This window comes from Salminus brasiliensis, chromosome 18 (assembly GCF_030463535.1).
Source record: "Salminus brasiliensis chromosome 18, fSalBra1.hap2, whole genome shotgun sequence".
NCBI classification, from domain to species: domain Eukaryota; kingdom Metazoa; phylum Chordata; class Actinopteri; order Characiformes; family Bryconidae; genus Salminus; species Salminus brasiliensis.
In genome coordinates, this window is record NC_132895.1 from 18,693,877 (window position 1) to 18,718,385 (window position 24,509).

The 24,509-nt window shown below is 38.4% G+C and overlaps 2 protein-coding genes across 2 annotated transcripts in view; one reads left to right on the plus strand and one right to left on the minus strand.

Annotated features, from left to right (window-relative positions):
* The window catches only part of slc13a2 (solute carrier family 13 member 2), a 28,423-nt gene extending 25,631 nt beyond the window's left edge, over positions 1-2,792 (minus strand). The window contains exon 1 of the mRNA XM_072662655.1: positions 2,689-2,792. The gene's annotated coding sequence lies outside the window, so the exon portion shown is untranslated. The remainder of the gene's footprint in view (positions 1-2,688) is intronic.
* Positions 2,793-10,837: 8,045 nt separating this feature from the next.
* aldh3a2b (aldehyde dehydrogenase 3 family, member A2b) lies at positions 10,838-23,619 on the plus strand. The gene is made up of 11 exons (XM_072661701.1): positions 10,838-10,961; positions 12,466-12,636; positions 12,957-13,188; positions 16,936-17,021; positions 17,991-18,199; positions 18,313-18,430; positions 18,557-18,698; positions 19,594-19,760; positions 20,508-20,607; positions 21,691-21,929; positions 22,128-23,619. The coding sequence occupies exons 2-11, from the start codon at positions 12,475-12,477 to the stop codon at positions 22,143-22,145; spliced, it is 1,473 nt and encodes a 490-aa protein (XP_072517802.1). The 5' UTR covers positions 10,838-10,961; positions 12,466-12,474; the 3' UTR covers positions 22,146-23,619.
* Positions 23,620-24,509: the final 890 nt, after the last annotated feature.

The following is a 24,509-nucleotide window of genomic DNA, read 5'->3' on the forward strand; positions in this document are numbered from 1 at the left end:
TATTCACCAGTTAGCATTGTGTAAACTGCCTGCCTATATCACTACACCTTGCTTCAAAGTGGTTGGTGTGGTGCAACAGATAACACCACCACCTACCATTGTGTTACAACAACACTATGTGGGAGACCAGGGTTTGATTCCCGGTCTGGGTGACTGTGCTGCGCTACACCAATAAGAGTCCTTGGGCAAGACTCCTAACACTACATTGTCCCACCTCTGTAATACGAGTAACCTTGTAAGTCGCTCTGGATAAGAGTGTCTGCTAAATGCCGTAAATGTCAAACCACACTGTTCTTTAAGGGTTATTTACTAAAGGCATATAGAACAAAACACAAAGAACAGATTCAGATTTTAACTGGGAAAATGATTCTTTATATACAAAGAAAAGAAAATAACAAGATATTTTAAATGGACATTGTGAACATGAAACCACAAGCCCAAGAAAACCCAACCCATGTTGTGTCCTATGTTAAAAAAAAAAGGGTTTTGAGTAGCTGTTGGTTTTAGAGAAAGAAAATATGCTGGCTTGCATCTCAACATGAATGCATTGTATTTATACATTATTTCGTGTAAAGATTGTAAACACTGTAATTCCTTTGCATTCAAACTTCTGCACATAAGATACATTCTGGCATGGTCACGCTCACTAATAATGTAATTGGCGACTGACAGTTTGGGGCTTGAGAGTGCCTTATATGCAGTGCCATCTCGATTAGTAAAACATGCACCTTTCCCATTAGTTCTTGTCACCATCTAGTTGCATTCTGGGTATGTCTTTCTCCTCTCACTTACCATCAGTGTGTAGTAATCCCCATAGGTTACCTTCTCTTAAGTAGGCAGCTACACTTTGTATAATGGTTGACCTGTAAAAGGCTGTAAGTGACCGTATGAGTAAGTTTTATGTTGGCAAAATGCCACAGTGACCCCCTATGCAATAATACAGAGCTATGTCATCTGTATTTGCAAAGATGGTAGTAGTTTGTATGTCAAAAGTAGACGTCTATGCTGTTAACTGGTTAAGTTTAGTTGTATACACTTATAGTTATATACACATTTTAGGTTACTTAGTAATTAATGTCATTTAATTGATTTAGGTAAACATTGCTACTTTAGCTTGGATTGGCCAAATAAAACTTGTGTTCTACAATATACCAACAATTATATATATATATATATATGTGTGTGTGTGTGTGTGTGTGTTGAAAAACACTGGAACCACTGCCCATGAATACATTAAGTTCATTGTTTAGTGTAGTGTTTGAAAAGGGAAGCTTGTGGTTTTTATACACTTATACACTTGAATTCAATATCTATCGAACATGCCATACACATGTATAGTCAGCTTACTGATTGTCTATAAGCAAATATAATACAATTTTGCATTGATAATTTTGTTTATAAACTCTTTCTGCTTGAAGTATAATTAGCTTTCCTGTAAGGTTTAGAGAGGACAGCATATTATTTAAACTCAGTACCTAAGTAACTTCTATAAACATTTAAATAATAAACACAGTAAGCCTACTTACTGGGTGAATGGGTGAGGATTTGGTAAATGTAGATATGGAAAGCTATGGTGAGATTTGTCTTGGTCATGTGACTTCTAATTTTAACTGCTAGCTCAGAGAAGCTGTTGTCAACACTGGCATGCAGGTAATTAATTTCTTCGCTTATCTGTAAAATGTATAAATACTACTAGCATTTGCCTTGTTTGTCCCACAAAGAATGAGACCACTTTTCACTTCACTTTCAAGAACCACTTTTTAAAGGCCATTTTTTGTGGTGACTTCGCTATGTGTTCAGATCTGTCCCTTCACATGTATACATTCACACACTCACACATCCCTAGCTGAAATAGCTCTATTGGTTCAAAATGTAAGGCTTAACATGAAAAGATGTGTGTTGACTGGCCAGTACTCCAATAACTCCCGTGTTTCACATGGAAAGTGCAAGTGGTCTGCAGTGCAAATGTGTTTACTGGAGCCTTTCCTTCAACATCACAATACTTGAAGATATGTAAAGTCCAGTTGTAGTGGATGCTTAAAGAACACTCCCTGTCAGTGTTTTTTTTTTTGCTTGCCACTGAGGGCAGTATTGTCCTGTGAAAGAGCATACAGTCTCTTTCTCTATGGTGCTCTGACTCTTCTACCGGTTAATAATGAAGGCCTTATTTACCATAAGTTAAGTGAACCTTTTAGACAGCATCTATAGAGCAGCAATTGAGTGATAGTGAAAAGGAGCACACTGCTCCTAAACTCATATTAGAAGCACAGCAGAGCATTCATGGTTTTCGCATTAAACTGGGCCTGACTCAGCTGAACTAATATGCCCTACATTGAACTGAAATCTAAGACTTTAAGTCTTAGCAAGAGCTAAACAAAGGTTTCAACACCCTACTTGATCCACATATAGTAACACTTCTTTTAGTAGCACTTCTTATCACAGCTTGGAAACATTTTTTGGGCCTGAGCTAAGAGCCTTTCAATACTTGTTTGGGAGATTTTCACCCATTCTTCCTTGCCAAAAGCAAAAAAAGGTCTGAGAGATTCTTGAGCCGTCTAGCATACACTGCTCTTTTGAGCACTATCCACAGATTTCCAATGTTGCTTATGTCTCTCTCATCCTAAGGCTTCTACTGACCAATGTTTTGAATCAAACAAGTATGGTGGTAGGCTAGTAGACTGTACTCACCAGAGGCAGCAGCAAAATGCTTGGAGAACTCTTGTAACACTCAGAAGAGATTCGCAGCAGCATGCTGCAAAGATCTTCCGGCCAGCCAGGACATGCAGTGTTGATTTATAGGCCTTGAAATGTCTATTGTAGACCTATGTGTAGTACAAAAGCAATCAACAGGAAGCCCAGAGACAGCTTGTTGCACCAAATAACTGTTATTATCTCACCAGGTCCTCCAGTTTATGTGACAGCCTGATGTTCTCCTGAGACTGTTGCTCCCTCTGTTGGCTGAAAGACTCTTTACTGTCCAAAAGTGCCATCTTGCCTCACTGATATATTGATAACAGCCAGGCTTCATCCCATAACTTAATCACTCTGCTGACCATCAGTACACACACTCTCAATATTAAGATGATATATATATATATATATATATATATATATATATATATATATATATATATATATAACATAGAAGAAGCATTTTGGTAATTAAGATACTTGTGTGAAGAACATTTGAAAGGTTAAAGGAAGTCGAAGTAAAGATTATTTATCAATTTAATGGTTTATCTCTTTTACACTGACTCTAGTAATGCATCACTGAGACCTTCATTTTAATGAGTGTGCAAGAAAGAACGTTTTGGACTTATCCTGAATAACACGCAGCCTTGTTCTATTCTATAGTTAAGATATCATAGATTCTAATATATTTCATTGTATTTTAATTTAATTAACTGTAATTTGTAATAGATCTTGTTGAAAGTACTAATACTGCCAAGAGAGAATGCCTGAGCAGTTGCAGCCAGGATTCAATGAACTCAGTGAGTCATATTCCCAGAAGGCAACAGTGAGATAGAGAGAGCAGAGAGGTGTTACCGCAGTAACAGGTTCTCCTGTCTCTGCAGACAGATTTCTCTCTGCAGACTCACAACCAGTTTCTCGCACAGATCTCTCTGTAATCCCTCTGAGATATCTACACTGTTAGTAAACAACAATCCTGAGAGGAGTGTTGTGTTGATGTAGTGGTGCATGCACTCACTGTGGCTAGTGATGTCTCTAGGAGCACACACACACACTCACGAACCATGCCCTGGGGACCTTACACTTTACAGTGCCACTTTACAGTTCAAATTTGTTTATCTATGTGTATATAGATTTAGTTACATATATAGATATATATGTAACTACCATTATTGTACATTGTATATTTAGCCTAATATATGTCCCATGTGTATTATATATCTGTAACAAAAGCAATTGTTTGGGCAGCCCTGGTCAAGTCAGGGGCTTTAAAAAGCATTAACCATTTATTTACGTAGTCTGAAAGTATAGACAGAAGGTGTAGCTCTATACATCCCAGAATCCATTCTGCGTCTTTAAGTCACATCATCAATAAACACCAGTGACCAATTGGCAGCCATACATGACCATGCCAAACAGTGTCTTCATCAATTACTGTCACCCAACAATTTACCCAACTTAGTTATTAACATATAATAATTGATTTTATATTTTGGGCACCCCTGGTCAAGTCAGATTGTGTTAAGTGAAGTAAAACATAAGTAATAGGTAAATCCTCTACAGGAAACTGTTATTGTAGAGTTTATGAATTGTACATATTAAAAGGTCATGGAACAAAGAAAAAAAAACATTTTAAATGTACCAAAACTTTTGAACACAGCAAAATCGCCATTGTTATGTTAAGTGTTCATTTGAACATTTCTAAAGTGTTTCTATAATTCTCACTGGCTGGAGGTACTGCAACACTCTTGTCAGTGTTAGAAATCTGAAAACTGTTTTAGTGTTGATCTGGTTAGAAGAGAAACTCTGGTAGTGTTAGAAGAGAAACTCGGAACACAGGTGTTTAAAACTCATCATATTATAATAGTGTTATCTCATTTGTGATAAGAATGAAAAGTAAACCTCTGCCTGGGTTCATTCATACATTTTCACAGTGTTCATATCATTCTAATTCTAATTTTACAACTTGAGAGCAGTTGCTTCCACTTAGGACAGTATTTCTAATTAACTTAAATTAGCTCCAGCCAAACAATACTGTATGTTTTTACTAACTGATATATTCCGATACACCATCACAAAAGGTGGTGGTTTAACCCTGCCACAGCACATGAATGGACACTGGCATGCAAGGAAAGTGAAAACCTGCTTGTACAACCACCATCACTGAGGCCTAGCAGCGCTAAAACATTAAGAATATATGATCACCCATGGGGAGGTATCGTAGGAGAATGACAACTTAATGATGCATGCAAACAGGTGGTGCCAGAAGCCAAAGGAAAAGCGGTGTGGGCGGAGCCTAAACTAATCAAAGTCATCATTAACACCTGCTTCAGTCATCTTTTAACACACAATTTACCTATTTCTCTCATGTTGATGTTTCTTAACAAAGTCAAGCTTTGAGGAATTCTACCAAATAATGTTTTTTGATGATTATTTTTGTTTGTTAATTACATAAACCTTGCCTTAAACCTACCTGGGTTTTACCTTGCATTTGACAGATGATGTGGTTCTCTTTATATCATAAGCCCTGCCTGTTCTTCTCCATACCCAAGTTTTATCTGTCCAAAGAATCTTGTTTCAAAACTATGATGTTTAGAAACAAGATGTTTTCTAGTCAAAATTCTTCCATCATCCACTTTACTTGTCTTCTATAGTCTACCAGCCCTACCAAACCCTCTGTGGTTACATTCATGGAGGTATCTCCTAATTGTAGACTTCGACAATGACAGCCTACCTCCTCAAAAGGGTTCTTGATGTGACTAGATGTTGGGAAGTTGTGTGGTTTTATGGGGCTTTTGGTGTTGCTCAAAGCAGTATTTTTTTTGTTAGGACGTTCGTTTAATTTTTCAGCTTGATGATGGTGGTGTCATGCAGCTAGCTGAGGCAGGAGGCAGAAGCGGACATAGTTGCAGGTAATTCATTTAAACAATTACGTGGAAACCAGGCAAGACAGGATACCAGGAAACAAGGGGATTTCTAAACATTCACCAGACAAACCCAAGAACATTAACTGAACGAAGTAATGACCAGACTCAGACAAGAAAAATCTAAGGACATAAACGAACAAAGTGACAACTCTAACTAGAATATACTCTAGGGCATAAGCCGAGCAAGGTAACAATTACACTTTGAATAGATAAACATAAAGACATAAATCGAGTGAGGTAACAATGAGAAACTGACTAGATAGACTTAAGGACAAAAAACGAGCGAGGTGATAACTAGACACTGATTAGATAAATCGAGCAAGGTGACAACAGGACAATGACAAGGTAAACACCTATCAAGCGAGGTAACAACTAGATGCTGACTTTACAAAACCGCTGACTGACAAGAACATGTCAAAGACAGGAAAACGAACAAGTGCACTATGTGCAAGGACAGACAAAGGCAAGTTTGGAACACTATATAAATACATAAACGGACGAGTAACAGCTGGAAGGAATGAGAGGGTGTGGCAAGGAATGAGGTACAGGTGTGCACTTAGGCAAGGAGGGACTAGAACTGACCAGATACAAAACAAAGCCATGTGCTAGTAAGCACATGGCAGGGCAAAACAAGGGCATCATCATCTCTTTGGACCAAATGTTAAGAGGCCCCATGAACAAATGCAAATTTAACACTCACCTTTTATCTACTCAATCTGTCGTGATATAACCACAAACTGCACCCGCCCACTAGACTAGGCCTACTGATTTACTACAATTGTCCAATGACCCTTGGCCTGTGAAAATGGAGGGACTATGTCTGTACTCTGTACTTGCTAAACAGTTATACAATATGTATGTTAAATGAAAGCCTGTTATTAATTAAATTAATTAATAATAGGCTTGGGTAAAATATCATGAACTAAATACTACACTTTAATGTAGTAGATGTATAGATGCAAAACTAAGAAACTCTGTCTCTGTCTAAATACTTATGGACCGTGCCGTATATATCTAGATCTTTTTCGCACTGCAGGAAAAATGCAGATCAGGAGACAGACATGCAAGCAGTAATATACATATTTATCATACAGAATATTTTCTCACTGTGAGATTTTACTTGCTCCTAGTGTAATATCATTATGTGAATTGTGTGTGTGTGGGTGTGTGTGTGTGTACCAGGAAGGGTTGACCTCTGTGCAATGGATCCTCTATCTCTTCCTCCTTCTGAGGGCCCAGCACTGACACACAGGTGTTAGTGACGTGACACGGCCGTTGAGTTCCCCTCCCCTCCAAATTATGCAAACACCTGAATCCTGCGCTCTGTTTGATGTGAAAACACACACAATACACCCTGTGAGTCTGCAGAGAAATCTCAAGAAGAGATGCCAGTTCTCAGGCCTTAGAAGGGAAGTGCTAGCAGAGAGAATTTTTGATACCAGTCCAAAATTATGTCAAAGGAATCCGACTGAAAGAGGCCTAGGAGCTGTGATAGATTCTGCACAAATTTGTGTCAAATATGTGTTTGAATAGCTGTGTTTGGGATTTGGACAAGCTGCTTTTCAGTGCTAGTGAGGTAGGGGAATAGAGTTCTTTCAAAGTTTCTAGCAACAGTTATAGAATAAGCAGACAACTTTTTATAGCTGGAAGAAAAATGCTATAATGCAGTACAGATGATCTCAATTGTTTAGATGCGCTCATTACAAATGAATGTAAATTACAATAATTATCTGCAATCAAATGTGTACATAATCATATAAAAGCTCATGTGTCTTTTCATCAATTTTGTTTATATTTAGTTTTATATTTATGTGTACACTGTAAAATATGGTCAGCTTACTGGCAGCAATGAGTGCCAAACAATATCCACAACATTAAAGTCAAATATCATCACTGAAATACAGTGAAAAACTTTACAGAAATGTTAATTAAAGTTTTTGCAAAGAAACATCTTTATTTTGCAGATTGTTCCTAAATGATTATGATCGAATGCCTTAAAAAAACTGACAACACTAAAACTTGGCTCATGGCACCATCTATTTGCATACAGGGCGTGTCCTCCAGTCACTGACACTCACCGTCAATGTGTTGCGGTTTCCCCGGGGCTATCTTCTCTTAGGTGAGCTTGTTAGGTGTGCATCTCATGAACTGTCAGTTGATAAGCGTACAGTAGACAGAGTGTAACACAGTGTTATAATTTTAGACAATGATAGAACAACAAGGAGCATGATAACATGGTCTGTCAACAAATTCCAGCACAATATCTTTCAGTATACAGTAATATATAATACAGTAACTTTGTACTGTTATAATTGATCAATTTCAATTGTCAGTCATTGTCATCAAAACCTTCAGAAAAGCTCGGACCACAGTTGGACCACCATATATCAGTTATATCTCTTAGAGTTAAAGACAACATCTCTGAAACAGGTTATTTTAACACTCAGTGTTTATTCTTGCTGTTGATTCAGTGTTGAACTTCAGAGTAGCTGCTTTCACTTCAGACAGCATATCTAATTTAAGTTAATAATTTAAGACAATAATGGGGAGGCATTTAGCCATCATAAAGCCACCCTCAGCAGCAGACAAATGCTTCACAGCCTTCAACATTAAGGCAAGGCAGACAACTTTTTCGCCCCACCTGCACAGAAGAGAGTCTGTGGGGAATGCAAACAGATGGTGCCAACAGGACAAGTGAGAGTTTTACTAATCAAGGCTGCCCTTTTTAAATATAAGGGAAGTTAACTTCATCACCAAGCCCAGAAATGCACTCTCTAGCCCTAAACCATCAGTGGCTAATAAAAATGAGTTTCAGGCATTAGAAAAACGCTATACATTCATGTTCAGATGCAAAATGTAATAGCTGTGTGTCACACCAGCATATTCTCTTTATATAAACCCACAGCCAATCAAAACCCTTTGTGTGGGTCTAGCAGTCTCCTGATCCAGTCTTCTAGCACACATAGGTCTCTAAACACTAGTTCTCCTTCAGTTGTTTCACCTTTTAAAATGCCTTTTAGAGCTTTTTCAGGGACTGAAGTTTTTTCTGCTTTGATTGGAGGTGTTTTCTGCATGACAGTGTAAGACCTCGGCAAAATGTGATTACTGTCTACAGTTTGGCCAAGGTTTTTTTTGGAGGGGGTAACTGATGAAAGGATTTAAGGAACAATTTTTCATTATTATTATTGGGCATTATTATTATTACTACTACTATTGGTGTGTGATTGAAAGACTGTAGTTGAAGAGACAAAAATAATCCTGAGATCAGATGAAAATGCTAAATTCATACAATTTGGAATTAAAAAGAGCAAAGAGTTTCATTATCTACAGAACAAACAGACACAGATCAATGTTCAACAAGGCAGCTGCTGAAAACTAACAACATGTCTACACCATAAATCAACAGTCTAGAACAAAGCAGTGTGGTTTTCCAAGCTCTCTGTCCTCAAAACCCATAGATGACTTCAACAGAGTGCAGCCATTGTAAATTGCTTGGGGGCACAAAAGCAGTAGACATGCAAGGACTTTAACAGCTGTGCTAAGCCCCCAGTGCAACCAATGAGTTGCCAGTTCATTTTTTTACATAAATTAAGGTTATTGGACCTTCGCTTTTCATTAACCTCTATGCGTTATTGCCAGTTCCAGTGCAATTCCATTATTACTGTGCACGCTGGCTGAATGTTTCCTCAGTTACATTTCTTTCTTTTTCTTTTGCAAAATAGTTACAGTCCAATATATCCAAAATAATTGTGATTAGAAAACACTGTTCACATCCGTGATTGCACTAGGCTCACTACAGTGGAGTAATCGGTTCCTCATACACATCACCAAATATAATGAAATTATTATTTATGACATTTGTTTTTCATTTTTATAAATCTGAGTGTGTTCAAATGTAGATACCTGTTACACCCACTCAAGTACATGTGTATTAACACTGTACACAATCCAGCTCAAGATCAGCTGTTGCTGGTAGCTGGTTTTGGATGATCTAAGCTGGCCTTTGATGGTCAAGGTGGTTGAAAAGATGGTTTGATGGCCAAAACATACCCTACACTGGTAAGCCAGCTGGTAAATAGCTCTTGGCCACCATATTATTTTGGTCATGTTTGGTCACGCTGGTCATGCTGATCATGTTGGCTAAACAGCTTGGTCATACTGGTCATGCTGGTCGGCCAACTTGGTCTTGCTGGTCATGCTGGTCAACCAGCTTGTTAATGCCGGCCATGCTAATCAAGCTTGGTCAAGCTTGGTCAAACTGGTTGTTTAGCTTGATCAGGTTGATCATTCATAAAACATACCCCATGGTCAAGAGCTAAGATGGTCAACCAGCTTGACCAAGAGAATCAACACAGTGACTCTAAAACTTACTTCTTCCACCAAGTGCTTTTCAGGTGCTGAGCATTCATATCAATGATCCATGTTTCAGGATAAGACCACTGCTCTGAATGCGGAACTGCTACTTTAATGATGACCGTACCATTTTATGTGGGACCACACTTATTTACTTTATTTAATTTAGATGTCAGTTTTTATCAGGTTAATAACAGGTTAATGACAGATTAATAAACCTGTAGTATAAAAGTACTTCTTTCATAACCCACTTCACCTTTTATGACTTACACAAAGCTCCCACGGCCATGTCTCCTAACTCTATTCCTGCAAGTCATGCTGTTTGCTATGATCACCTGTGATCAGTGTGAAGCAGCACATTTCTGCTGTTCAGCTGATCTGAATGAGTGACAGGTAAATGGACCAATCAGAGCGAAGCTGTTCAACAAAATGGCTTTCCGAGGCTACGTCAAAAGAGCGTAGATCACTGAGGTCCAACATCAGCTGGGATGAGCTTCTCTGCACTTTCAACCGCACATCTTCTAAGCATGATACATAATTTTCTAAATTGAAAAGGTATGGTTTTATTTTGCCTCTAATCGTCTTCAAATACATAATTTACTCATTTCTCTTTTTTGTGTTTTTTGGCTGCAAATATGTTTCACACACAGTCACGGTTACAAAAACAGTAAGGGTGGTCAATAAATGGTAATTTGTCTCCTTGTCCTTGACTGTTTTTTCCCCCGTTTGTCTTAAAAAACTCGGTTCATTTCAGCTTCTATAAAACACATGGATTTAATGTAACTACAGGCACCGTGGTTGGACCTAAATACTCTAAGCTCGCAGCGTTAGCAGGACCCGGGCCACGCCTACACTCATGTCGACCCTCCCTCTCCATACTGTTAACGGGACCCTGATGCTTCCTATGTTTGGTTGCTAACAGCAGTTCAGCCTGGGTGAAGGGTCAGGATCAGGATCTCCTCTGAGAGCTACGGAAGGAACAGCACTGAGGTAAACGTTAACCGTACTGTTTATTTAGGTGTGATGGAGTTTCGGTGTGAGCAGGTTAGCTAACACTAGCTGTCTGGTGTTAAGACGGGGAGGTGTTTGTGTAAACAGCCGGCTCAGTCACAGGCTCTCCAAATGATGTGGCTTAAAGCGATGTTGCGCATCATTTTCACTGCTTTTAGTTGAGCAAGAGAGACAGAGCTGGCTCTCCTGTAATGCTGTGCGGTCCTGGCTGGATGTGCAAACCCGCAAGCTATTGTCTTCATGTGTTACAACACAGCCCGTAACGGCTAACTGAACTAATGTCACATGACCCACTTCTGAATAGCGCCCGGGGCTACATTTAGTCCTTACCTGGTAAAATCTCGAGTTTTTCGGCTCTCCGGCTCTGAACACTCAACTTTTCCTCATGTGGAGAACTGCAGACCACCAGCTCTTGGCTTTCGTGCTGTTTGTTGGTTGTAGCCACACTGTTGGCTACTGCACACCATCTGAATGGGATCTGAGCTGGACAGGGTCATTCATGCACTCTGAGCAAAAGGGATCTATATAGCTAGTACCAAAAAAGGGTTTCAGAAGAATAGTGGTGTTGAATTAGGGTCTAATAACGTGTAATAACCTTTTGTAATGTCGCCTGTAGAGGTATTCAACTCTGCAGGCATCTGGATCCTATCACCACCACTGTAAACAGATTTGATCCAGTAAGTTTCTCTAAAACCAGTAACAAAAAACTATAAATAATTTTATTTGCATCATTACATTTATTTATTGCACTGTTATAAATAAATAAACAAAATGTGACATTTATTGAACAATACAGGCAGCTGTAGTTGCCAGAATTTCACTGCAAAAATATTTGTATATTTTAGATGCATTTTATATTTATGTGTATGCTACATTGCACTGTGAAATAGCATGCACTGTAAAAAAAAAAATCTATATTAGCTACCTGCCAATAAGCTGACGCTTAATCCTGTGGTAATTCTTGAGTGGTCATTGCCATATAAAGCACCACTGTGGTCTAAACCATTACATTAAGTAGAAATGTGCATTTAAAGCTAGCCTGGGAGGAATGATTACACACTGAGGTGAGTGGTGACACGCCCAATATGCAAATCATTGATGCCAGGAGCCAATGGGAAAAGAGTTTTACTTCAAAATATTGCACACTCAAACCCACTGTATATTGCTTGTCCATCAATTCAGTTTTTTGTTGTTGTCTATTAGATTAGGATCTAATTAGGATCTTAGATTATTAGATGGAGCTCTTTAGGATGGTAGATCACTAGAATAAAGATTAAGCATGTCCTTCCTCGAAGGTTCCCTCCATTCAAAATAATGAAATCAGCATTATACTTATCAACAGTAACTAAAGTGATCAATTTGTTTTGAAGTATGGAAATATTTTATTAATGTGGACTTGATCTATGTATTTCAGTAAGTGTATTCAGTGCATTGCTATAAACCTATTTATTTATTTATGCTGTATACATATTTTTTTATATAGTTTTGTAGGATGTCACGAGAGCAGAAGGCTGTGGAGCGCGCCAGAAAGGCCTTTGCTACTGGACGCAGCAAACCACTGGAGTACCGCATTGGTCAACTGAAGAATCTGCAGCGCTTCATTACAGAGAAGCAAAAGGAAATTGCTGATGCTCTCAAAAAGGATCTCCACAAGGTGGGATGGCCAATGCTTTATCCAGAACTGTGGAGAACATGTCTAGAACTGAAATGTTTCAAGTTTCATTGTATATGCTTTGCTTACTGGTTATTACACATACATTAAAATGAAAACCCATTTCTCTTTCTCTTTAGCAGTACAAGTTCTCTCCCAACACCAAACTGACAGAACCTAATGCAGCTCAAATGGATGAAAGTGTTTAGTTTAAAAATGTTTAATGCATTTTCCAACTAAACCCTTTAAATGTAGACATAGCTATGTATATGACTCCTATACATAATTTTGTTAATATTCTGTGTGGATTTTTCTGTTGACAGAGTGAGTTTTGCACCCCGCTTCATGAAACTCTGGGTCTGGAGGGGGAGATCAACTTGGCTGTGAGTAAACTGGCTGAGTGGGCTGCCCCTCGGCCAGCGACCAAAAACCTGCTTACCCTTCCAGATCAGGTGTACATTCAGCCAGAGCCACTGGGAGTGGTGCTGATTATAGGAGCCTGGAACTACCCATGGGCTGTCACCATCCAACCTCTGGTTGGAGCCATTGCAGCAGGTGCTTTTTATTTTTATGATACACAAGAAATGAAGATATACAATATGTAATTTATTGATTTATTTATCACTGACTTTCCTATTCTGTGATACTAGCGATGCAATCCAGCAGATGTAAATAATGGTAGGCCAAGGAAATTTCAAAATCCTGCAGTCAGTGTATCACTCTATGGTATTTTGTTTACATTGTGCAGCTGGAATAAGAAATAACTAGACCGGTCCTGGCCTTGAAAACTCACAGCCATCTCTAAAACACTGAATACACTGGTTGTGCTGAGTGTTTAAAGAATGTATAATATTTAAGAAGCAAAGACAATGCTTTCATTTCTGCTCGGTATGCCTGTTTATTAGTCTACTGTTGATCAGTGGCCACCCTTTGCAAACACAAATGGTTTCACAATACCAGCATCTGTGTGATGTGTAATTAAGGTTATTATTCAGATTAAGGATGTCAACTTGGCTGAGGAATTACATTCTCATTGTCATTCTAATTGTGAAATATTAACATGTATTTGCACATTAATCTTAAATCCACAAATGGGTGCTTATACAGTGCCCCCCTCAAATACTGGCACATCTGGCAAACGAGCTGTTAAAATGTTTTTGTGAATTATTTTAAATCTTTTAAGTAAATTATTCTAAAAAATTCAGCCTTTTCATAGATCATTGATGTATCATCTGGTCTGTCTCATTTTGATGGATGACTGAGGGAATTTGGTGTGTTTTTCACTTCATATTTATACCCCATTGATACAGGAAGAACTTTAGGACATAAACATGAAAGGAAATATATTTCATATAGATTTCAGTCGTGCAAATATATGGGGGCTTCGACAATTAGCATCCCCAAGCATGCACAGTGTTATAAAATTTTTCTTAGCCCGGCTGCACATGATTTTCCAAGTAAATTCCACAGCATTTTTTTCTGTTTCTGTTCTCTTCTGTTGATGCAAAGCAGCTTTACAGAGATCTGGGACCAAATTTCTAATAATCAAGGCCAAGCACAACAGTGGCAAGAGTAAACTCCTGGAGAGCCATTAAAAGAAATATTGGGAAAGGGCCCATAGGTTTTTTTCTACATATTTCTTAGAATAACTTATAGTCCTCTAGACAAGTAATACTGCTTTAAATACTTGATTAAAGCCAAATTGGACTGTTTTATTTGATTAATGGTTAACAATGGCATAGTTTCTTGTTCCTTTGGAAGCTGTCATGTGCTAACTGGACTGAATAACGATAGAAGAATCTGCAGAAGTCATTAAACTTTCAAATAGACATGTTCTACATCTGAATGTACAGTTTTGTCAAACTTAAGCGTGGCATTTGAGTTTCATTTTAACAGCAGACAGGGAGACGGGAGCCACATAGAATAGAACAGACCTAACAAATGTGTGGTGTTCATATGCACATAGATTGTACTGGTAGGCATGCTGAAAGGAGAGGTAGGGTGTGCTTTTGCAGGCCTATAACGCCATAGTTAAACACAGATAACAGCTGCTATCAGCCCATGTGTGATGAAAGAAGAGTAGTAGAAGATTGATCTGTCTTGTAGCAGTTATCCACATATTTTATGAAGGACAGCCATTGTTAAGCTTATTTACATACTTACTAGATGTGTAAAGATTTAGTTTACAGATACTGTCTCATGCTGTCTCAACGGTTTAGATACAGCAGAATTAAAAAGGTGGCTTAAAGTGTGCCTTATGTTATGTTTCCATTTTTAGCTTGTTAGAGTGTTCAGCCATACAGAAGTACAATATTTCAAATCAAAGCTGAGTTTCTTTTGTGCCGTGGTCTAACATGCTACTCATAATACACTATATGGACAAAAGTATTGGGACACACATATTAATCATTTATTCAGGTGTTTCATTCAGTCTCATTGCCACAGGTATATGTAATCATGCAACCTGCCTTTACATGCAGTAGTGAAAGAATAAGTGGTTCTAAAGAGCTAACTGAATTCCAGCATGATACTGGAATAGGATGCCACCGTTGCAACTAGTCAGTTGCTGAAATTTCTTCCAACCTAGATATTCCACCATCAACTGTGAGTGATATTTTTATTGTATGGAAGCATATAGGAACCACAGCAACTGCTGTTAGAGCTGCAAAGGGGGGCAACTCCAAATGTAGAATGGGATGTCATAGAAGCTCCGGTAGCTGTACTGTATAGGTGTCCCAATACTTTTATCCATTGATGCAGTACAGTTGAATATGATGGAATTTGATATGATACCATTGTTACATTCATGATGTTTACTTTTACATTTACTTATTTTGGTGGCTCAAAGTAGCCAAAGAATCTATAAGCATTTATGACTCAGGTCCAATTGTAATAGGGCTCTCGTCTTTTGAGTTAACAACCGACCTAATAAATAACCTTTAGGTAACGATTGAATGCTTGAACTCCAGTTACCTGTTCACCCCATTCATGTGCAATGACAAAAAACAAGGTTTCAAAGTAAATTTACAAACTCTCACACAGTTTGACTTTGGTGGTGCATGGTTTCACACTCTGTACCCAGTAAAATCTAGAGTATTTGCTAATAGATCATAGTACACTTCAGGTTCCCTCCCTGTCGCTGTCATCTCTAGTTCTAAGAGGTAGAGTCCACACTCTTCTCGCTAATCTCTGGATGTGTGGTAAGGTGCACAGTGATCTTTTCAGGTTTATTGAGGCTGTCTATCTGAGACAAGCTTCTATTGACAAGCCATTTTCTACATTATTCATGGTTGTTTAATGGCCCCCGAGAGAAATCAGTGCTTCAGGAGTTAAATCACACCTCAGGGGGTTTAATGTCATACATTAGCTGGATGTGTGAGCTGGATGCATTTTGCTTATCAGAATTTGAAATGCTAATGCTTGGGTCAGCATTTTCTCTTGACTCATAAACTCTTGTTCTGTGTCACATTCAGTGCCCTAAAGAGCACTCCCTTTCTGAGTGAGAGGTCAAGCAAGTCATTCATAGTTGTTTATACAGCTGAGCACTCCTCACCACCGTGATCAATTAGTTTATAGGCTGACCCAGTCTTTTCTAATTCTGCAGTGAGGCAGCCAAGTCAGTATTCAAGCTTTAGCTTATTATTGTTTTTAATAATGCTAGCACTATGCTGACATTGACACTATGCGGGCGAACTGCAAACAAGAACCAATTTGGGTCCTCTAAAAATATTTGAATGAGTGGTTCTGTGCTAAATAATTATTAATTATTAGTATTAAATAATATTTCGTGTGGAGAACCCTGTTTAACATGTATTAAGAATCTCATATATTTAGCTACTGTAAATGTTCCTCACCAGCCACTAGAACCTCACCTCCAAGCTGGTTGGCTATATATATATATATATATATATATATATATATATATGGTTTATTATTAAGCATAATTTGACATTGATGTCAGACAACTCTGGTATTGTGAAAACCCTATTTCAGGCTATGGGCTTTCTAGCTGTCCTGTGTAGGTTCAACTCTCTGATTGGAGAAACAATTGTATATTTCAAAAAAGGATTGTATATGCCACCGAAAGTCAGCGAACCTTACTTTGATACATTTAGGACCTTAAACACTTTCAGAACAATGATTCACTGCACAGATTTCCTCTAATTAAATCAAAAAGTATATTACAAGGCCAAGAACAGTAGCAGCAGTGATCTTGAAGCATGTGGCTGATCAGCTATGTTTGTGGTAAGAAGCAAGTTGTATAATTATAACTAACGAATGTACTGTATGTTTCTTTTATAGGCAATGCCGCTGTCATTAAACCATCTGAAGTGTGTGTTCACACTTCCAAAGTGATGGAGGATCTCCTGCCATTGTACATCGACAAGGTCAGTTATTACAGTCATTAATCACTGTAATTAAAACATATACCCTGGAGAAGTCTTATGCTCATACACAATAAGCTTGAAGTTGCTGTTCTTGATTTAGTCAAAGGGAGAAGCCTAAGTTTGAGTACAAATGTATGTTAAATATCTCATCGGCTCTGCAGGGTCCTCTGATCACAAAATGGTAATGAGTATGTTCATTTCTCCTATGTTAATCCTACTGTGGAGAGCTGTTTTGTTCAAGGATGTAGTGCTAAAATACAGCAGGACGAGCATCTTAGAACCTGCCTTTCTCTAAAATGTAGTCTTATTACTTGCAATGTAAATGCATTACTTGCAAATGTACAGTTTTATACCTGTAGTCAAGGCAGTGGTTTATGCCACATAGTCACATATGTACCAAAGAGTGTTTATGTAACAATGACAGGGAAGTACTGCATTGAGATCATTGAAGAACCTTATAGTTGATGGTTCTTAAGAGCACAACCTTTAGGGAAAATCCTTCAGGAAAGGGTCAGCCAGATTATGTTTTTTTTTTAATTTAAGCAAATTATCCAAGAACCATTTAGGAACCTTTATGGTTAAGAGTGGGGATAACAGTCCTTTTAAATATTGTTTTTGAAAGCAAATCAGCTCAAAAAACATCAGCTCATCATATGACCAAAATAAGAGTTACTAACGTTATCACTGTTTTTGTTTGTTTTGGGGTTTTTTGTTGTTGTTGTTTGGTTGTTTGGTTTTTTAGGGACAAACAGGAAGTTTAATTTACAATCCCGGGACCCACCTGTGGGTCCAAATGTTTGTTACACACTTTTCAGCTTTAGAATAACTCCACTCGTTTGCATTGTAGTCCCTGAATTATAAAGCCTAATATTGTTCAAATATTAAAGGGGTAAAACAACTTGCTGGTGTTTGTGTTAAAGTAATAGGAACGCATTGGAGAGTCATTATTGATTTTGATGGTTATTTCAGGAGATGTACCCTGTGGTTGTTGGTGGAGTTCCAGAGACTCAGGAGCTGCTCAGGCAGCGCTTTGATCACATCTTCTACACGGGCAACTGCGCAGTGGGCAAGGTGATCATGGAGGCAGCCGCTAAATACCTAACACCTGTTACTCTGGAACTGGGAGGAAAAAGCCCCTGTTACATTGATAAGAACTGTGATCTCGCCATTGCCTGTCGGTGAGTCCGTTCAAACTAGGAGAATCAATCTCTGAACCAGATCCAAGATTTTCAGAGCTTCAGAAAACAGAATGATTATTACAGATAATGACATTTCTGTTACAACACTGCAGGCGTATTGCGTGGGGAAAATACACAAACTGTGGCCAGACTTGCATTGCTCCAGACTACATTCTCTGTGACCCCAGCATTCAAGACAGAGTTATTGAAGAGATCAGGAAGAGTGTGAAGGTATGATTAATACTAGATATACAAATCCACACGAGTGTGTTGTCACATGGCCTGTCAGCTGATCACAGTTTTAAAACTGATTATATGTGCTATTTCCTCTTTTTGGCTGGATTCGTTTCCTCACAGGATTTCTACACTGAGAATCCCAAAAGCTGTCCAGATTATGGACGCATCATCAACCAGCGCCACTTCAAGCGAGTGATGGCATTGATGGAAGGCAGTACTGTGGCTGTAGGAGGAGAAAATGATGAGTCAGAATGCTACATTGGTAAGTAATTGTCATTTTTGTCATTTTTCTACAATATTCTAATGTAATTACATTTTTAACTCCAGTAATGTGAAAAGAATAGAAGACCCCATAAAAAACGGGTCTTTTTAAAAATATTCAAAACATATGGACATTTGGTCTTCATTGATAAGGGTAATATTATTAAACACATAAAACTGAAGAAATGTCTTTCAAAATAAATTGCAAAGTATGATTAATAAAAAAAAATGTTCCCGTGAGGAAAAAATAGGACACCCCCACATTTACACTTTTTCTAATGCCTAAAGTTAGAATCAGGTTCACCACACCAGCTGCAGAAGATCAGAATATCAGGTTAGAGGGGAATTTGGAGGAGCCTGTCTTATTTAAACCTCAGACTGTTGGTTTCCTCTTCTTAGGTAAAGTCAGTGGGATCACCATGGTGAGATTGAAAGAGCTGTCCACAAAATAAGTTGCCAACATGGTCAGGTCAGTCTGTTTTAGCAAGTTCAACCTAAGAGCAGACACCAAGATATGTAAAGAAGTGTCAAGAACAAAATGTCATCATAGGACCTACAGGTAGCTCTTGCCCCAGCACAGCACCGACCATAAGAAAGAGACTGCCCAAGTTTTTGTTTCATGGGAGGTGTTCAAGAAGGAAACATGCTGTCAAAAAAATCAGGGTAAGACTAAAGTTTACCAGAGAACACATGGACACAGACCAGGACCTCTGTAGCAGTGTGCTGAGGACAGATGAATGACAGATGAATCTTGAACCTTGGTGGCAGATGATCCTTGTATGACACAGAAGTATTGCTTTGTCTTGAATGTAATGAGTAGTAGTGTCAGTGTGTCAGTCCCACACTGCAGGGGCTAGTTTAAGTCTGCTGACTCTAAAATGTTCTTGCCCACACAGCCCCCACAGTCCTCCGAGATGTGAAGCCTGAGGCGAAGGTGATGCAGGAGGAGATCTTTGGGCCTTTGTTGCCCATCCTGAGTGTCAGCAGTATGGATGAGGCCATTAAATTTATCAACCAGAGAGAGAAACCCTTGGCCCTCTACATCTTCACCCAAGATAACAAGGTAAACAAAAAAATAGATTTAAGGGATTTTGTTAATGTTTTATTGTTCATCATTGTTTCCGTCCTAAAACTCATAGAATCAAAAAACACAACCTCCTGGATGTGTATAGGACTAGTTTTGTGTTTTTGTTTGTAGTGTTTCATCATAATAACATTATTACTTAAATGAATTCCATTCACATTGACTGTTTGTTTTGGGGTAGTGTTTAAGGAAAAATATGACAAAATGATAAGAATATAACTGATGTACATGGTTAATAAAATATCCCCTCGTCAGCCTACAAACACAAGTGTGATTGAAAGTTTAGAATCTGCTCATTTGTCAGAATTTATTTCAGATTTATTTTGTCAGATTTATTTGCTTGTCTTAATGAATGTGTGAAAATAATTAATCTAATATTAAATAACAACTTGCTTTTGTTATTTTTAGCAATACATGCAAAAAGTCTAAGAGATAGGGACACCTAAAGTTTTGTGCATTAAAAAAATAACATGGGGCATGTAGAAGCACATAAAGGGAAATTAAAGTCAGTGGAAGAATATTCACATTATACATAAAAGCCTTTACACTGTAAACAGAAAAGGCTGACTTTAAAAGGCAGACTAACAAATAAATTTCAGTACAAACTGATTTTAACTTGAATTTGAGTAAAATATTAGTTTGTTTAAAAGTAAGTAAACTTTATAGTGCTGTGTCTGAGAAAGTGATTTTAAAACGTAACATGTCTCCTTTTCTTTCTTGGTTTAGCTGATTCAGCGTATGATCTCAGAGACATCTAGTGGTGGAGTACTGGCCAATGACTGCTTGGTCCACTTCTCAATCAGCTCTTTGCCTTTCGGGGGTGTTGGTGAGTAAAAGCCTCATAATGCAAATGACATACAACTACACACATTCTCAATGCTGTTTATCCTCTCTTGTCATAACTCATCTTAACCTCAAGCAAGCAGATTTGAATTCAAATTAGTGAATTCAGCTAATTTAAGGTGCACTTATTGCTGACACAGGTGTTCAGTTTTGCACACCCGCTTGTATTGTCTTTATAGACAGGGGCAGTGGTGGCTCAGTTCAGGGGTAGTGGTGGCTCAGCGGTTAGAGCGCCGGGATATCGATAACAGGGTTGTGGGTTCGATTCCCGGGCTCGGCAAGCTGCCACTGTTGGGCCCTTGAGCAAGGCCCTTTACCCTCTCTGCTCCCCGGGCGCTGGAGTTGGCTGCCCACCGCTCTGTGTGTGTGTGTGTGTGTGTACTCACTGCCCCTAACACGTGTGTGTGTGAGTGTGTGTTCACTACCAGATGGGTTAAATGCGGAGGACACATTTCGCTGTACAGTCCACACAAATACGTGCACCTTTATCCTTTATAGAAAGGAATTAGAAGCTGTGAAGCAGCTGCACATGAGCTAAAAGTCACCATGTCCACTGACAGGCATCAGTTAGAGAGGTCACAGATAGCAAACGAATCACAGCCCAGTTCTGTATGTCCCACTTTTACTGCTTTAATCTGGCCAACATAGCGCTGTGAAGTGATGTGGTTGACTTTGTTGGAGTCTTTGCACTGGAGCATAGCCACAGCTGACACAGCTGAGCCGGTTTTGACCCAAAATATAATTGCTATTCAAACATTTTGAACACGATAGGTTGCATGAGTTCAAATGCCATGGCAAACCTCAAACTGGCTGCTACAGCTGGGCCAGTTTTAGCTCATAGTGCAGCACACCATTGGCATAATTACCCATAATTGCTTTTACTGGGTGTAATTGGCTCAGATTTGACTTCTTTCTGCGATGTAAAGCCCCCCCAGCACTGTGTTCTTTAAAGAGATGGAGCACTGGGTACACTTTGAATGAGCTGTTGTGGCATCTGTGATTCTAAACTAATAATCCAGCATTAGTATCTGACTTCGCTAATCTACGTTTGTGGCTCCCCCTGTAGGCAACAGCGGTATGGGCAGCTACCATGGAAAGTTCAGCTTTGACCAGCTAAGTCACCTGAGAGGCTGCCTTATCAAGCAGCTGAACATGGAGGGAGCAAATCAAGTGCGCTATCCACCACACACGGCCAAGAAAATAAGCTGGGCTCGCTTCTTCATCGTCAGGCAGGTGGAGCTAGGCAAACTGGGCATTATGGCTCTACTGGGAGTCCTGGCTGTTGTCGTTGCAGTTATGCTACAGGTAAAAACCCATTTGATTGATTTTGAATGATATAAAATATAAAATACTATTTACACAAAAGTGAAGTGCAGACACTAAAAACAATACTTCTTATGACTGTATTACTTCTTCTTCTTCTTATTATTATTATTATTATTATTATTATTAATCAGTTTACTGAGATTTCTGACAACTGAAACACTTATCTCTTCTTCACAGAGATACTTTGCTGCGTAAGAGGGCGAGGTTGTATCCTAAAAGAAAAACAACCAATCAGGACTTTGGTCACATAGTGGTCTGTATCCCTGCTTAAGTGCTGCTCCACTCCCCAGCCTTAATCTGACATTTTAAATGGTCTTGATTCCAGCCATTGGAAATCACATCTCACAACAGTGTTGCAACTAATGAAGGACTGGCTTCAGGCTAATTTAGCTTTTTGCTAATTGCTAACATTTTCTCAATGTGACTTTCAGTAATATTCATAGCACTTTACTCTGTGATCCATTAGCTTATATCCGTTAGCTCTGACTGAAATACAATTGTTTTTATTATGTTTTTAAATAGAAACACTTTTTTATTGAGGCAAAGGAAAACTTTTCACTTTGCTTTAGAGATGTTCTGTTGTAGTATCATCACATGACACTGTTCCTACATACACAGTATAATCATTTATATCATATATTTATCACTATTGAACATCACAACTCAAGTGCACATTACAGAAGGGCTCAGTGTAAACTTTAGAGTATATTTTACTCATATAAGCGATCAGAAACCATTGCTATTGTTCGGCTTGCGGTGCAAGGAGCAAACTGCTGATTGGGTCCAGTGTAGGTTTTAGACTGTATGAATGATTTTTTAAATCAGTTTCTAAAATGAACTATTAACTAAAATATGTAACGACTAGGAAAACATAGACTAGAGATGAGTAGAGAGTATTTCCCAAATCAGAGGATTTAAGGCACTACCTCTTTTAATCTTTATTAATTAAATGAATTAGTAGGACTTTGCAGTGGAAACACTAAAATGTACAGTAGTGTGGTCCTTTTTTCATTGCTAATTGTGATGTGCTGACCTGATCTGCAAGTAAGAGGCAGCCTAGTATATTTCATCTAAACTGAACTGGGTTAGCAAACTGTAGAAGACTCATATAATGAGAAATTGAACTGCTTCATTTTTTAGCATATAAACACTGCTAAAGTTTCAAAAGGTTTGTTTAACTCCAATAAATACAGTGAAAAATATCAATGTTTTTAGTTCATAAAGTCACAAAGAAATCATAACTTGACATCAGGGGAACAGTAAGATATATAGGATATGGACCTTTTAGTGTGTATGAAAAACCACACCTCAGGGGAAAATGTAAAAGGAAAGGATATGTAGGAAATTAACCATCTAGTGCATATGAAGTATTACATACAGTAACACTTGAAGTAACACTTGATTGGGACATGCTTAGTCAACAATCAGCGCAGATGTAATGCTCTTTGTTTTTGCTTTGTAATGTGTAAGGTCTGTTCAGCATTTCAGTCACAGTATTGGTCCTGCCAGATTTAATGGAACTGCATTTCTTTATTGTTTTGTCTCTTTGTTCATTTTTTCAAAGTAAAATCTCAGTTGAATTAATGATTTTAATTAAGTGAGTTTTATGAAGTTATGAGAGCATTTGTATCTGTGAAATAAAATAAATACATTTTTTTCAGGGATGAAATTGAGAATTTTAGGTTGGGTTTTTTCCCCGATTGTAGCTGTGTCCAATCTACCTCCTAATTAGTAAATGCTTCCTCAGAGTCACCTAAAACTTCACCTAAAAACATTTTCAAGCTGAAGGAGAACAACAACTGGCTATTCATTTTACGCCCACTAACAGACACCTGACATCTGATTTTATTGGTCCAGACATCATAAATATTTGACACAGTGGTAAGAACAACTGCCAGATTCACATTATGCCAATAAGTTAAAAAACATAAAAATGGAGATTTGAAGTTTTTGTCTGAAGCCCCTCCTCCTCTCTAATGTCCAATAAATTCTTTCTCTACCTTTAGGGTGAACTCAGTCATAGCTCCACTTATCAAGAGAGGGGTCTGACCTTCTAACACAAACAGAATCCACCTGAACTCCAGTCCAATGTTCACTGAATCCCCTCCTTCTCTCACATTCTCTTCCCACATAGATGAGGTTGGGTGGTGATCATTTAACATCCTGAACCTCACTAATGCTCTTGTTTCTGAATGCAATCCAGACTCACAGCAGTGCTCCAAAATGTCTTTTTCCCTGAACAGTAGAGGCAGTTACTCCAACAAAAGCAGAAGAAACTCTTTTAGTACCCTTGATTTCAGAAGAAACAATAAATGAGCAGGTGTCCCAATACTTTTGTCCATATAGTGTAGTATTACTGTATACAGTATGATTTGTGTGTGTCTGTTTGATTGAAAGGTTTTTACTGGTATGTGCTATTTATAGCAGCATGCTTTTTCCTTCCCAGATCAGAGGTGGAATACGCTGCACTGAGGCAGAGGTCAAACCACATATTCATGTGAGGAATTAGGAAGTAGAAAACTGGTTCTGCAAGCTGAAACTTGTTTCGATGAAACCAGC

Excerpts from the sequence above, each read along its gene's own strand:
- aldh3a2b (XM_072661701.1), top strand. The coding sequence starts at position 12,475 with ATGTCACGAGAGCAGAAGGCTGTGGAGCGCGCCAGAAAGGCCTTTGCT. Across the intron at positions 13,189-16,935 it reads GGTTGGAGCCATTGCAGCAG|GCAATGCCGCTGTCATTAAA; the intron begins GTGCTTTTTATT and ends TTTCTTTTATAG. Across the intron at positions 18,431-18,556 it reads AGATCAGGAAGAGTGTGAAG|GATTTCTACACTGAGAATCC; the intron begins GTATGATTAATA and ends GTTTCCTCACAG.